This window comes from the organism of the source record quoted next, unplaced genomic scaffold, assembly GCF_019419815.1.
Source record: "Pyrus x bretschneideri cultivar Hongxiangsu unplaced genomic scaffold, Pyrus_bretschneideri_v1 Contig6, whole genome shotgun sequence".
NCBI classification, from domain to species: Eukaryota; Viridiplantae; Streptophyta; class Magnoliopsida; order Rosales; family Rosaceae; genus Pyrus; species Pyrus x bretschneideri.
The window spans coordinates 2,063,249-2,079,039 of record NW_025999798.1 but is presented as its reverse complement, the minus strand read 5'-3'; the positions used below and the strand labels follow the sequence as shown (position 1 = coordinate 2,079,039).

Below are 15,791 nucleotides of genomic sequence, written 5' to 3'. Positions count from 1 at the left end.
GATGCTGGCTTATGTACTGATTGCATTACTTGAGGAAATTGTGATGGGTTATATATGTAATAAATTTTTGAGTTTCCTCTGAATTCTTGGATTACCATCTAATCTTCATAAACGTTTATGGTACTAAATGTGCAAAACAGTCCGATGTTAAAAGACTCTAGTCATGTACGCAACATCTTCCCTCTTCTGGTACTGTTGCTTCCACATTTAGGTGTGTCTTTTGAAATTTACTCTTGTTCGGCAATGTTCTGATCGTAGTTAGAATAATTTTAGCGGATTTGTGTTGCAGTAGATGTTGTTCATTCATGTGTTAATCTGTTGTTCTACCTATAATTCGCATGATTTTTACTTGCCCTCCATAAGTTTAGTCTATGAGGTACTGACCAGCTCTCTTTTCTTCCATTAACGCCATTTGAGTGTGTAAAAGTATAGTGATTTCCGTACTCCTGTCCTCTACTTCTGCACTCTTCCCTTTTTCTTTTGTCCCTTGATTCGTCTTTGGTTCGTCATCCCGAAGGCTAGAAAAAGAGGGAGGAGCGTGCCATTATTTCATTTACTTATGTCTTCCTCCAATTTGATGTTACGGGAGTTGTTATTAGCATTCTTTCGTCAACTTTTCTCCAATAAAAAAAGCAAGAAAATGTGTGAAATATGACTATTTCGAGCGTCAATAACGATTACCTCCAATGGTGTCTTGGCATGATTTTCTGATTGGCATGTGGAGTAGAATAGCCGTGCGATATGATTGGTAGGTTTGAAACTTTTGCAAGCAGCGCGCATTGACTTTTTGCTTTTTCTTCTTTTTAAATCGGATAAGACAGATATCTTGTTGTTCATGCACGTCAATTTGCTCGACATGATCGTTATCTGTTCCTGATGCGCCTGGTTTTGGGAAGTGATGGTTATTCTTTCCATGGAATTTTCTGTATGGGTTAAAGTTAAGGTGGTGATTAACTTGTCTACTTTTTGATTTGTTTGGATAACTATGCTTTCGGCTCAACTTGGCGTTTTATGGTTGAAAATTGACAAACTTTTCGTGACGGATGTCGTTTTATCAACTCCCTTATATGATAACGTATAAATTAATTTATTACTATATCATGTACAAGGTAAAACAACAATATTGTCGACCGGCCCGCTCTTTCATGGGCGGGGGAAATTAGTAACGTCACATTCGGCACCCTAAAAAAAACAATCCAATATTGGGCCTTAATGGGCTTTTGTAAAAGGTTCTCCGACTAATTAGCTTACCCAATGGGCTCGTCCCTTTCTCACCAAACCATAACCAGAAAGTAGGCCTCTACCTTTGTAGCCCACGAAGGCCCTTCTGATTTCTAATGCGCTTGGGGACTTGGGACACTACAAAGTAGAAAGGATTTCACCACGAAACTTAGAAGCTCGCTGAGGCCTTTTTAGCAGAAGGACATTGCTTGGCTCCTAACATTAAATATAGGGAAGTGCTATCCACGCACCCATTTTTACTTTTTATATACCCCTCGCAGTTGGATTAAATGAATTGAAAAAATCAATGAACAAAAATAACAAGGGGTGTGGAAGGTAAAATGGAGTGTGAATAACACTACTCTAAATGTAAAGTAAAAACAATCATTTCTTAACAAACTCCTAATCGCAAGCTAACATATACACTTAAGTTCGTGTAAGGAAAAATTCATTACTTTGTGATAAAATATAACTTCTCTCATTCCAAATAAATAATTGTGCCATAAAACTCTTTAGGGTAAAGTACAAAAAACTACCTCAACTATTGGTGTCACGACACTTTCATACCTCATATTTTAAAATTGACAATGTCATACCTCATCTTACGAATTTGTGCCAATATTATACCTTTCATTAGTTTGGCATGAATTTCTCAGTTAAATGCTGACGCGGCTTAATCTGAAACCCATTTTCTATTAAAAATTTATTAAAAACTAAAAAAAATCATTTAATAATTTTTAAATATTAAAATAATAAAGAAAAGTTAAAATATATAAAATAAAAAATAAAAAATAAAGCCTCATGTCCCCTTTCCCCACCCCCCTTCTCTCTCTTCTCCCCCATCTTCATTTTCTTCCCCCTTCTAGCGCCCTTCCTGCAACCCACGAAAAAGAAGAAGAAGAAAAAGAAACCAATTTATCTCCCCCCCAACTTGCGATTTTCCCCTACCCCCTTCCTTTCTTCCCCCCTCCTGTCTTCCCTAAGCCCGCACCCACTACCTACAACCCAAAAAAAAAAAAAAACCCAAATCCCGTTGAGGTGGAATCGGGAAACCTTCATGATGGGGGTGGGAGTGGTGGATATGGGGTTGGCTGGGTTTGGTTTGGTTTTTTTTTTCTTTTCTTCCTTCTTCTTCCTCCTCCTTCTTTTTGGGTTGCAGGGGGTTGGGTTTTTTTTTTGGGGGGGGTGTGGGGGGACGAAAGGAAGGTTATACCTTCCATTAGCTTCATTTAACTGAGAAATTAACGCCAAGCTAACGGAAGGTATAACATTGGCACAAATTCGTAAGATGAGGTATGACATTGTCAATTTTAAAAGATAAGGTATGAAAGGGTCGTGACACCAATAGTTGAGGTAGTTTTTTGTATTTTACCCAACTCTTTAACTTCAAAAGGATTTTCATCTTCCCTTTTGGGAGGTGCTTGATTAAAGCAACTCACAGTATAAGAACCAAGAACCAAATCATAGCAAATCTGGAGAAAGTTGAGGTTTTATTATAAAATCAATTAAAAATATGAGGAGTAGTTCAATTACTTATAAATACAAGGTCTTTCATTTCCCCGATGTGTGATTTATACTCTCAACACGTCCACTCACACGGGATAAACATTCAAATCTAACACGTGGACAACACAAATCGAATGACGTAGAGTACATGTGGTCATTAAGCTTCACAACATGGTATATTCTGCTCTAATAATATAATAAAGAAAATTGTGATTACACCATAAAACTAAGGGAGGGTTATATGAGAAAGCTCCCAATAAGTTAATTACGTCTAAATACATGCAAAGTCCCTATTTTCTTCAACGTGGAATCTATATACTCTCAACAAAATCAAACAAACAGGCACACGAAATAACATCACCAGTCAGGTTTTCGTCCTCCCTGTCGTTTTGGTCTAAAAATCAAAACCAAGTGCCCAGGTGTCAAATGGAAGTCGGAGCACAATCCAAAAAAACCCCATATCTACCAAGAATCTCCAGCTGCCTCAGCTAATTGTTCCCAACAGAATTCTCTTCGGATTATTTTGGTGAGGATCCTAGAGATTCGTGAATCATGTTCGTTCATCGTATATTGTATGGTCAGTTTTTGTCAAGTATTGTTTATGTTTATTTTTAAATAAAAATATTTAAAATGATTGTTGATCGTATGATGTACAATGAACAGACACAATTCACGGATTATTGAAATCCTCACAAAAAAGATCCTGCAAGAAGCCGGATTCTTAATTGGTCCTTTCCTCTTAGATGTTTTAACTTTTATATTAACAAAATCAACACAAAAATTATGTCGAAATTGACCTAAGCAATTCCGCAGAACACAAATAAAATCCATGTTTAGTTAGTGCATTATTATGCACAGGACCTGGTGGCCCATAAAAGAAATGATGAACAAGATAAAGTTGCAAAAGGCAGCTAAGAATAGTTTAGTGGTGGATAACATCCATTGAAATTCCTTTTGATGCCACAAACAATGGCTTTTAATTATGTCAGCCACTACCACCAATTGATAACAACATGGGATAAAATCAATGGAAAAGATAAACTAAAGACCCATTTCCTCCATTAAGTAGCAATATCCCCAATCTTTTTATAGTCTTCAGGTGGTTAATCTTTGGAGAGCAATGGTTTGCTTTTTCACTTTAGAACCAAAACCCACGCATTAGACCCCACATAATGTGACTAATGTGTATAATATTAGGGCTAGGTAAGGCATCCACCCTAGATTTGGTCTCCAATTTTAGTATCGTAAAAGCGAAAACTTTTTTAGTGTAATTGTCATATCGTAAAAGGGGTTTTGATCAATTCATTTGTGTGTATAGCATATGTATTTATTAGTATTATGTTATAGGTACATGACGTATTAACAATATCCTCTTAAACCCTGAACTCCCTTGCGTTAATCTCACAAATCCACCGTAGTTTCACATTACTCTTAGCATCTGGGATGCCAATGAATGCTTTTAGTTTCGTTTTCATATCATGACACATATATTTGTAAAAGTGGCAGATTTAGGATTCGAACTAATCTTGAACCAGCTTATGCCCAATATACATCCGAACGTGATTAGTAACATTAGCTGATGTAGCTGTTAAATACCGAAGTTTGTCCATAAGAAAAGAACTTGTAATGGAAGAGCATAAATAGCACCTATGCTTAAGTGACACCTCAACTCTATGTCGGGGCAAATAAAAGTGACACAATTCATGCTTTTTGTTGAGTTGGTTTTGGACTTTTTAAGATCTTCAAAGATATGATGAGTTAGTGCTTAATAATCTCTCAACGATATGATCCCCCAATATATGCATACGTTACATGTGCTAAAACTAGCTATAAGATTCCTTCTAGTGATTGGAGAACTAATGAAATGGACACCAACGGTGGAGAACCTTCAAACAAGGTAATAAAAGTATATAATGTTGATAAAATATAATAGTGGCATGACTAATGGTTTACACTATCACGAACTTGAATAGTGAAAATTTATTTGTAAAGTAAATGTAAAACTACATACGATAAACGTTATATTTTGCGAGAAGCAACGCAAAAAAGATTTCTGATTTTGGTTACATATTCAAAATTAACCCTAATAAATCATGAAGCAGTCCAAAAACACGATTACATTTTGTTACAATTAAGCATATATTAATATTATAATACTTCATAATTGTTCTAATTAATTTTTGCTTCAGGAACCAAAATCGGAAGCAGTCCAAAAACACGATTACATTTTGTTACAAAGGATTTCACCACCGGTTGATGCTAAACTGTAAGTTTTGCTTCAGGAACTATTATTTTCTCTGAATATTTAGGTAAGAAATTGAATACCTCCATTTCTGTGGCTGGCAAACTTGTACCAGAAACCCAATTATTTTGTAGTTAATTTTCGGGTAGGATCGTAACATAATTGACATTTCCACATCTTTCTACATGCAAGAAACCCAATTATTTAATTTAGTGTGTCAATTTCCAAGTTTAAAAATAAAAATTTGAATCACCCGGAAAAATATGGGGACATCATGTGCATGATTGACACAGAAAATATAGTACTCTGTATATGTACCAAAACTGAGGCATGCATCAAACCCCACAAAGAGTGATGACATAATTGAACCCTCGACCAGAAAGGTAGGGAAGCCCATGCAACCAAACAACATGATGACATAAACACTTAGAATACCAAAGGAAAATATGGTCCATCTGCCAAGCGGTTGCGGCACACAAATTATGGAAACTTGCAACCAAATTTTCATGCACGACTTATGACTCATCACTACTACCCCAACTCAATCAAATTTTATTTTATTGCACATAATCAGCTTAGTCTAGTTGCACCCGATTGCCATTTAATTAGCGAAAATCTTAAAAGTTGTATTTATAGCGAGCTTAATCTTGAGTAATAGATGATTAAGTATCGAATTTGTTCAAATCCGCCCTGTCAAAGGGACTTGATTTTTGCACCCTCCAATGAAGAGTAAGGGGATTAACAGTTGTCTTTCTTGCATTTATATAGACTAAATTTACAAACTAAATAATATGTTACCAAAAAAAAAAAAATAACACTTTAATCAACACTTAAGTAATAATTTAATTATCAACTTCTATGTCATTTAATTTATGAAATTTAGTTTATAATATAATCTCTGTAACATTACCTTTTATTTTTATTTATCTAAATATTAAACAATCAAAAGATAAATCAATAATAACATAAACAGAGACGTGCGATGCTTATTTTTTATTTTATTTAATTAGTTTATACTATGAAAATTTTTATTTAAACCCATTTAACCTCTTTTTACACTCAACTTAAATTTTAAATATTAATTATCTATTTTACCCTATTGCATAGTTACTATTAAGTACAAAATGAAATTAATAATAAAACTCAAATTTATCAATAAACCCAAACACTATAATAAAACCCTACGATTATTCTATGTTTATTCTACGTTCATTCTGGCTAAAACCCTAATAACTCTCATAGAGAAAAATAAGTTTTTTTATTGATGGATGGTGATTTTGAATTTTGAATTCTCCAACCAATGTATGACTTAATTACAACGAAAGCATCCTACCTTCCAGCTAAAACAACAACGAAAGCATCCACCGATGAAAAATGTCCGGTGTGACTTAATCTCTAATTCCCAGTTTGTCGCGAAGCATCGAGCACATACCAACGACAACAACAAGAATGTCATTGTAGAAATAATTTAGTTAAAAATCAAATATTGAATTGGGTTTATGGGAGTATATTAAGTATTAAATTTGAGTTTAAAGAGATATTAATAATTTAATTAAAAACTAAATAGGTACAAAAAGTAAATTAGATGTAAAAATATATTATATGGGTGTAAATAAAATTTCTCTCGTACTATTCATTTCGAGATATCATTAAGGGAACGGAAGGAAGGACGGAAGGAAGGGAAGATCCATGTTCCGAGGATTGTGTCATCACTGTCATGGAGCAGCACTTCTTTTTGAGATTAGGTCTACTAGCCACGTGCAGCGCACCGTCTGATGAGTCAGATGACCTCCACAACCCACATGCACTTCTTACTTCTTGGCCAGATGTTGCACGTTCGTATGCTCACCTTTCTGTCTTTGACAATTCTGGATGTCCTCGATCTATAGTAATGTCCATATCCGTGCTTTCTGTCTGGTCAATGGCAAATTGGAAGGAGGAGAAAATCGCACAGGCATAAAAAATCAAGACTCTTAAAAACGCTAAAAGCATTAGTTGAGTGAGGGTTCGATCTAAGTGACACGAGACCTAAACGGAGACCTAAGCAGCGTTAGGAGAGGAATTCTAGAACAGTGCATAGAATACATGTTACAATTAAAGTAAGAAGTTGGAATCTCATACGTTTTGGTAAGGAAAACCTTCCTGCATAACTACTCAATGAGCTTAACTGCTACGCTTGTGATTCTTCCCTTCAACCCATGAGATTTTGTTGAAACATTGAAACAATATAAAAAAATCGCATATCTAGAACTTTACGAAATACACATAACTTATATCAAATGATTTCACTTTTAATTGTTTTCAGAACTACGCATTAGTACTTACTCAATCAACTTTATGTTTTCATTAACTTTGAGATAGCTGAGTCTCAAACTTAATTATCCTAATCCTAAATTATCACTCCATCCTACATTGACACTTAAACTACCAGAGGAGGGTCGACTTCAAACAAAATAAGAGTATTTAATTACGAAATGTATCTTTTTAATTGGTGATAGGCTTGTAGGTTAAGTCATAATAACTCGTTTATTCACGCATGACAGGTTTAGATTCTAACGCATCCTCCATTTTCTTGATCAATTCATAAGATAAATAATGATTCACACATATCAATTTTATTTGGAATAATTAAACGATATTAGTTGAGGTTCTATAAGTCAGAAAATGAATAGAAAAATGAAGCGGGACGATCCAGCATGATCCAGACAAAGTGATTTAGACAGTACAAGTGTGCCCCCATTTCTTAATCCTGATTGTTGCTTGGGTTGGGATGCCTTTTACAAAACCAAATTATTTCACTTCAATAATTAAGTTTAACACCAAAGCCAACCCCTAATACTAATATAATAAATTAATATATATAATAGTGCCAGGAGTTTAATTCTCGATCGACAAACTGATCATGATGCACAAAACAAAATAAGATTATTTAGGGTTAGTCGTTTTAAGTGAGATAAATTTAAAGCAACAGTCCACATGATTAAGATCCGATTGCCCTATATTTGGGGTTACTTTAACTAATTAATTTCGGTCAGGCATGAAACATGAACTGTTCAACATGAACCTTCTTGGTTACTTAATCAATCAATCAAATAAAAAAAATTATTTAATTAATATTGAAATACTCTATTCGCCCTGCATACGTGCAGTTTAAGATGCAAACAAGAGGAATTGAATCCTCTATTGAGCAAAAGAAGCGTATCCTCCTGATAAACACACGTGTATCGTTGAATTTTTATTCAACATCTACAAACAGGAAGGTCCTTTTAAAATTCTAATAATTATAGCCGTTTGATTTTTATCTAACGGCCCACATGTGTTGGTAAGGAGGATCCGCTCATTGTGCTTAGGAGAGGATCCAATTCCCAAACAAGATACTTTATAAATCAAGTAGCGTGGTTGTTGATGATTAAATTATTATCTAATTATTGATTAACGTATTTATTTATTATAAATGACATATCACATGATTTATAAATTTAGTTTGAAAAATTAGTTTATCTAGTAGTACTTCTTTAACCTAGTTACGCAAACTAAATGTTTAAATTAATAGATAAGATAATCACGTAGATTAATTATAAAAACTTGGGGAAGCTGGCGTGGGTGTTAGGCTTTTTGTCGTCTTGACCGGAATTCATGAGCAACTTCATCAATACGGCCGGCCTAAATTAAAAAAAAATGGGGAGAGTAATCAAAGTTATTTTTTTTTAATTAATCTTAATAAGTGAACCACTTTGAACATGGCACCCTCGACCATTGAATCAGGTGAAGGAAAAGAAATATTATCATTTTAAAAAAGCAATATTGAAATTGTGGAATGATTTGTTTCAAAGTGTCAATAGCAATTCAAAGTGTCAATAGCAATCCTCAGCTTTTTACATATGAGAACAAAAAAGTATGAGAATTTTTTTTCAAACTCTTAAATACTAACTTCACGACTGATTTTGCTGTTGCATTGAATGAAGAACATTAATTGGTTAATAAAAAATGAGTAGGGACTCCTACTTAAAATTTCTTAAAATTATTTGTTGTTAATTTATAGAATTTCATGTTTATAATTAGGACCATTCATATTATAAATCACTCTATAAATATCACATATGCAAGAAATCAATTAAAATTAAGGTCATTTAGTCATCAAACTGTTTAAAAACAAATGAACGGTATTGGTAGAAGTATTACAAACCGTCTATGCATTTGCTAGAATAGATTGCCTAGACGACCTTAGTTTTAATTTATTTTTTGCAGAGATGATTTTTACAATGTAATTCATAGTATGTATGATTCTGATCATAAATACAAAACTCTATGTTTAAAATATTAAGAATTTTAAGTAGGAGTTCATTTTCATATTTGAATAGCCAAGTATTATTTTTAAATGAATTGAAGAAAATTAATGTACGGAAATTTAAAAAATGTGTGCACGAAAGCACTACCCTTTGGTAAATCCACCAAAACTTTAGTCTTTGTTGACAAATCAACAGCCTTGTCTATCTTATCTTCCAAGAAAGTTCGAAAAAGAAGAAATTGAACTCTCTCTCTCTCTCTCTCTCAAGTCTTAAAGTCCAAAGTCTAACACCATATATACTAACCAGGAACAATCTTGCTTTAATTAAATTCAGTTTGTGTTGCCGGCCGGACTGGGGTTTACATTTTCTAGTTGGCCGTTGGAAAAATGCTATCGGGACAGAGACAGTCCAAAAACGAAATAATAAAATAAAATTGTAATATTGAAACATTATTGTTCCAACCTTATCTTTATCTTACGTGGTGTGTTTGGCCAGACATCAACTGTTCCTCAACTTGAACAATTAGCTACGTCGATCGCAAGATACCAAAAACCCTAGAAATATTAAATAAGCCGTTAATTGGGTTACGCTTTGCTTCCATCAAACACGTCGCATCCGCATGCCCACTGTTTACAAGTTTGACGTACGTGGCAAAAATATCTTTTATTAGATCCACCGTCGATGTCCATCTCTTATTGGACCTTAAAGATGCAGTTGTGTATTGAGGCTTGAGCCATACTTTACAGTTGTGTATTGAGGTTTGAGCGATACTTTATGTGTCAAAATATAAGTATGCAACAGTTGAAGCCTTTACGAATAATTTATTTAGAGAAACGTTAAATAAATTTTCCTAAAAATGAAACTATCTAAACTATATTTCGGCTTATGTTTTTAACATAATATTTTATAATGATAATATGAAAATTGACGTCAAATATTGAGATAACAGAAAATTCATATAAAATCTCACTTTGAGATATTTTCCTTATCGTTTCTCATTTATTTATTAAATCTAACTTATAGTTGCACAAAATTCCATTGTATCATCACCTAGAATTCCAACAATAGCAACCACACTAGGACCATGATTAGGTGAGAAGCTTTTAAATTTCATCGATCAATGTTAATTTAATAAAGGATGTATTGCTAAATGTTAAATCGGAGAAATTAAAATTGTAACAATGAGTAATATAAAAGGTAGGCGAACGTTAGGAAGATCATATACAAAATTTTATAAACTGAATAACACGGAAGTTGAAGATTGAATTATTATTGAGTGTTGATATCACCACCCTTATGTCTTATTTTCCCACCCATATCTTAATAAAAATTTTATTTACAAGTTTTTGATGCAGGGTGCAGTGAATAGAAACGAAATAAAACGAAAAGGAAAACTGATATATAGAGTCCACCATCTCCTAGTGTGAGGAGAGACCTGAAAACCCTAAAAACCCGTATCTAGTACCAGCCTACAACGTAGACAACTAGAAGAATAAAGCAGAACAATCTCACAAAGAGAAAGGCACAAAACTGAAATAGAGAAACACTCTGAGAATTTTCATTAATAAAAAAGTCCAACTTCTTCATCTTACAACAAGAAATGGTTTTTATAACCATTTGGTAACTTACATTCAGAATTTGAAAAACAATAGGATTAAAGATACATAAAACTGAATTAAAGTCACATAAAACTAAAAATTACATAACTAAAGTAATAATATCAGCCATAAAATGTCCTGGAAGAAAATTGATCAGCCAATATGTATTAAACCACCCTCTTTATTCCAACAAATAAATTTATCTTCCAATAATTTATTGTGCTCCAAGTCAAATGAATCTTTTATTTCCCATCCTGCATCATTCTCCCCTTCTCGAAGAAAACTCGTCCCCGAGTTTTGTTTGTGAGAACAAGTATCCAAACCGCAAAGTGCTGCAACCATTATGCCTTGCCCTGCCTTGTTTTCTTTTTCACACTTACAAACAGATTCTTTGCATATAATATACAGAGGTTAGCCATCTCTTGGAATCGAACTATAGCGTCAGGATATGAACATAATGCATCAATATTCAAAACTTTTAACAAATCAATCCTTTCACTCAACCTCTTGTTGATGGAAGCATGTATAAAATCCAACCAAACTGGATCAAGGAATTGAAACTTAGCAAAAGTTTCCACCACCTCTGTCAAAACGATTGTGTTCATTTGTTTTCTTTTGTGTTCAATTTTAAATTCAAAAAGCAGATTGTGTCATCATGAATATCCTTGATAGAATTCAAATACATCTCTTGATTATCCACTCCAACCTGCCGAGAAAACTCTTGGCCACCAATACCGTGATCAATTGTAGGATCATCAACAAAACGACGAATAAGGACAAGAAGTTGTTCAAATTGCAATCTTTGATTTTTACTGTTCTTACTTTGCTCTCTTAGCTCATTTTCATCCCCTTTCCGTCACAATATTATCCTCCTTTTTTTCTTTTTTCCCCATTTGATTTTTTATTTCTTTCTAAATGTTTTCCCCATCTGGGTTGTTTTGTGAAAGCCAAATGAAGCTACTTATATTAGTGTGCTTTCTTCTTGTGCTAATTTGGATGGGTTGGGATCTATTTATTGGAGAAAGCAAATCCATAGGCATGTTATTTGGAATGAGATTGAATTGAATGCGTTTTTGGGGACTGCGTTGGTGGATCTTTACAAGAAGACTGGTTATTTGGATAGCGCTGGATACGTGTTCCAGCAAATGGTAGTTAAAAAAAAAGTGTACTTGGAATGCAATGATTTCTGCACTTTCTTTGAAAATGAGGCTTTGGACTTGTTTGAAAAAAATGAAGATCGAGAGGTTGCCGTCGAGTTGCTTTGTGTTGTAAGGGGTTGGTTGGTAGTTGGGTTGAGTGTTTTTTTTAGTTTATTTCTTTCAATTTCTACAAAATAGTAGAATATGTAAAAGATATTTTAGGAATATAGGTGGGTGGAGAAAAGTGTTTTAATTTTTTAAACTTTTTTGAGGGGTGATAATATAAGGTTGGGTAAGGAAATAGGATTCTGAAGTGGGTCTAGTAACTTTTTTATTATTTAAACGTTGATAAATATATTCATTTTTATTAATAACATATCATTTCATTTGTAAATTTTATTTACAATTCTAGCTTCTTTAGGATTATCCTAAAAGGTACGTAGGAATAATTTATAAATGATAAAGTACAAGGAGGAATACGACAATCTCTCTTACATCTTTTGTAATATACCTGTTCCGTTTCTAAATTTCTTTTCTCTAACACAATCTTAAAGTTACGAGATTTGGATTTGGATCCTTTCGGATCAAAATATAGGAATTCTATGAATTTTGACATCATAATCATTCATCGTATATCTAATGGTAAAAAAATTATTTTAAAATTTAAATATAAAATTAAATATAAATAGTATTTAACGAAAATTAAATGCACTATATATAATGAATGGTTAAAATGTTAAGATCCCTCGATAATGCTAGGAGACACATTTACTTAACATATTTATTATTTTATTGTTAAAAATCAAAATTATTTTAGTACCAGTAAAGCAACAATTCTTTTGTTTAATTACTTTTTTTTGTTGCCACTTAGTATTATAATTCAGTAATATTTCTTTTTAATTATAAATGAAAACTCTTAAATTCGATTCTTGCTGAAATCGTATTTGAATTACATTATTACTAATTTATTATGAATCTTAGATCAGTCATTTACTACTTAATGTAATTAATATCATTTGTTTAAAATAAATTAAATTTCTAGTTGTCTTAAAATTCGGGACCAGTAGAACTTGTATAGCCTCGAGCAAGAATCTGCGGCCCTGCTTTATTACACGAGAGACTCATCACTGACATTACCATTACTCTCTCTCTCTCATTCACGCCTCACTGCCTTTGTCATTTTCTTTTGGGGCCCTCCTCGAGATATCTTCCTCCTCAATTACCAACCGCTCGTTTTCCTCGACAACACCAAAAGCCAATCAAACGGTCCGATGGATTTACATCTCCCCTCTGTACAACACCTTTTCCATTAAATACTATTCTTTTAGGAAAATATTATTTTTAATTAACTCATGGTTTTCCAAGCATCTTTTCCCTCTAACACAACACCAAAAAAATGATTAAAATATTCCCCAGCCTGCATGTCCGTTTATTTTGGGGGAATTGTATCCTCTACTGAGCTCAACATCCGGAGCTTACTGGGCAAATAACATGAATCGTTTGATCAAAATTCAACGATTACAATTATTATAATTAAAAAAAATTTCTTATTTATAATCGTTGGATGAAAATTTAATGGTCCATATGATTTGCTAAGCTTAGGATGCTGAGCTCAGGAGAGTGGATCTGCATCCTATTTTGCGAGCCCTTTTGACCGGCCCTTTACTTTTACTCCATCTCTCCCTACTCTATATAAAGACTTTGCATCCCCCGTTCTCTCTCATCATAACCCTTTTCTTCCTCTTCGCCACTTCGTATTTCTCTCTTTCTATTTCTCTTCTCCGCCTTTCTCTTCCTATCTACTTCCTCTCTTTTACAAATGGCTATCGCCGATCAGACTCCGACTAAACAGCAGAGGGATGAAACCCTAACCCCCGTGGACGACAGTGTTCTTCAAGCTACGTCTAAACGCCAAAGGGACGAAACACTAACTCTAGATGAGGATTCCGTTGATCTCAAACGTCAGAAGCCCTACACCGACATACTCTCTCTCCTCGACGAAGAAGAAGTTGAACCTTCGGAGGACTTGTCCTCTCTAATCACAACCCTTCAGCAAGAAATCTCCTCTGAGCCTCTCAACACATTCCCCAGCTCCGAAACCCTAGCTGCTGAGTCGGCTCTAGAAGGCTATGCCTCGTCCTCTGGCTCGTCCACTCCTACTTCTTCTAATGCATGCTTTTTGAAGGAGGATGAGAGCGAGAGGGTTATGAGACGTCTTCTAGAAGCTTCCGATGACGAGCTCGGGATTCCGCAGAGGGAGGCTGACGGGTTCGATGACGAGGCGGGTAACGGGTTGAAATTCAACGGTCCGGATGGGTTTACTTTTGATGATGGGTTGTGGGAGCTGGAGGACGAAGCTGCCAACTACTATACCTTGATGCAATCTGAACTGTTCATGTAGTACATTGATTAGGGTATGGGGTGGACAGGTCGAGGGGTAAAAATGGAAAGGAAGTATATGTTAGGGGACTTTGGAGGCAAAAAATGATGTTTTAAATGAGTTAAAAGAGGGACAATATAGAGAAAATGGAGAGAATTTTTAATTTTCATTTTGGTCCCTTTTTCTTTTGTAAAAATATCAAAAGCGTCCTCTGCCACTTATTAGAAGGAGATTAACTTGTAGAAGGAAATGAAAGCAAAATTTCATGAAATTATTTAGACACAAGTCTTTGTCATTGTGTTTATTTGTTGAAGTACCCATTTGGTCCTTGCATTTAGAGCTTTCACACGGTAGGACTATATCAAGCGGAAATGGTAAATCTGACATTTGAAGAAAACAAAATTCCTTAATTTTGTACCCTTAGCTTATTAATAAAGTAAGTCCGCATTATTACTTAATAAAGGTAAAGGTTTTTGGTGAGAAAAGATAAAAGACGCTGTGTGTTCTCGGGAGCTGCTAACGTGAGCCATACCCTGCGCACTGCGCACTTCAAAAGATTTTTGTAGACTGTACAGGGTACATTTGTACGTAACCGATCAAAGATAAATTGAATGTTGCGACGTCTTAAAAACATTGTTGTCTTTTTCTTTCTTCTTTTTTTTATTTTTTTATTTTATTATTATTATTATTATTATTATTAAAAGGAGACAATTGTTAGGAAGTTATGGTTGTTATTCTTTTTTTCTTAAAGTCGGAAAGACTTACATAAGTATTTCAACCTTTTCGTAGCCACAAGTTCAGATTCCACACCTGGATTTCGAATCTAAAACTTTCAGTTTTTAGCTTTAAAGAAATCTCATAATCCGTCATTTATCATTGGACCGTCAGCTCATGGTTAAAATATGAGAACTTTAATAAAAAACTCCTGGTACTGTTTACTCTAACGAAAAACCATATTTTTTCATTAAAAAATCAATTATAATACTATTCATTTTACTTTTTATTTTGTTCTTATAGTTAAAATTCAAAGTTTTCAGACAATTTTCATTAGTTTTCTTTTAAAATATTGGTTCCATTTGGCCTTGCTTGTTCTCTCACTTCACTACACATCAAATTAATGGAGGATGATTCTCTCCCCTCCTGATCTCTTTTCTTCTATCATCTCTTATTTGAACTGTTACGATTTAGCTACGTTAGCATTTTATATTAATTTTTTTATAAATCTTAAGATAAAAAATAATATGTAAGTGGAAAGAATGGAAGGAGATGAAAATAGAAGAGAATAAAATCCTACTTTCAAATTAAATCCACTTTCTACTTTTGATTAGACTTAGAGCGTGCGACGACGCACCGTTCCGTAAAAAATACGAAGATAATAAAAAATGGAAAGAAAAATATCGTATTGGATGGAGAGTT

The 15,791-nt window shown here is 33.9% G+C and overlaps 1 protein-coding gene across 1 annotated transcript; it reads left to right on the top strand.

The window, feature by feature from the left end:
* The first annotated feature begins 13,814 nt into the window (after window positions 1–13,814).
* Window positions 13,815–14,396, top strand: LOC103950841. Its single transcript, XM_009362082.3, has one exon. The coding sequence runs from the start codon at window positions 13,815–13,817 to the stop codon at window positions 14,394–14,396; it is 582 nt and encodes a 193-aa protein (XP_009360357.2).
* Window positions 14,397–15,791: the final 1,395 nt, after the last annotated feature.

Coding starts and splice junctions, on each gene's coding strand:
- LOC103950841 (XM_009362082.3), top strand. CDS start 13,815: ATGGCTATCGCCGATCAGACTCCGACTAAACAGCAGAGGGATGAAACC.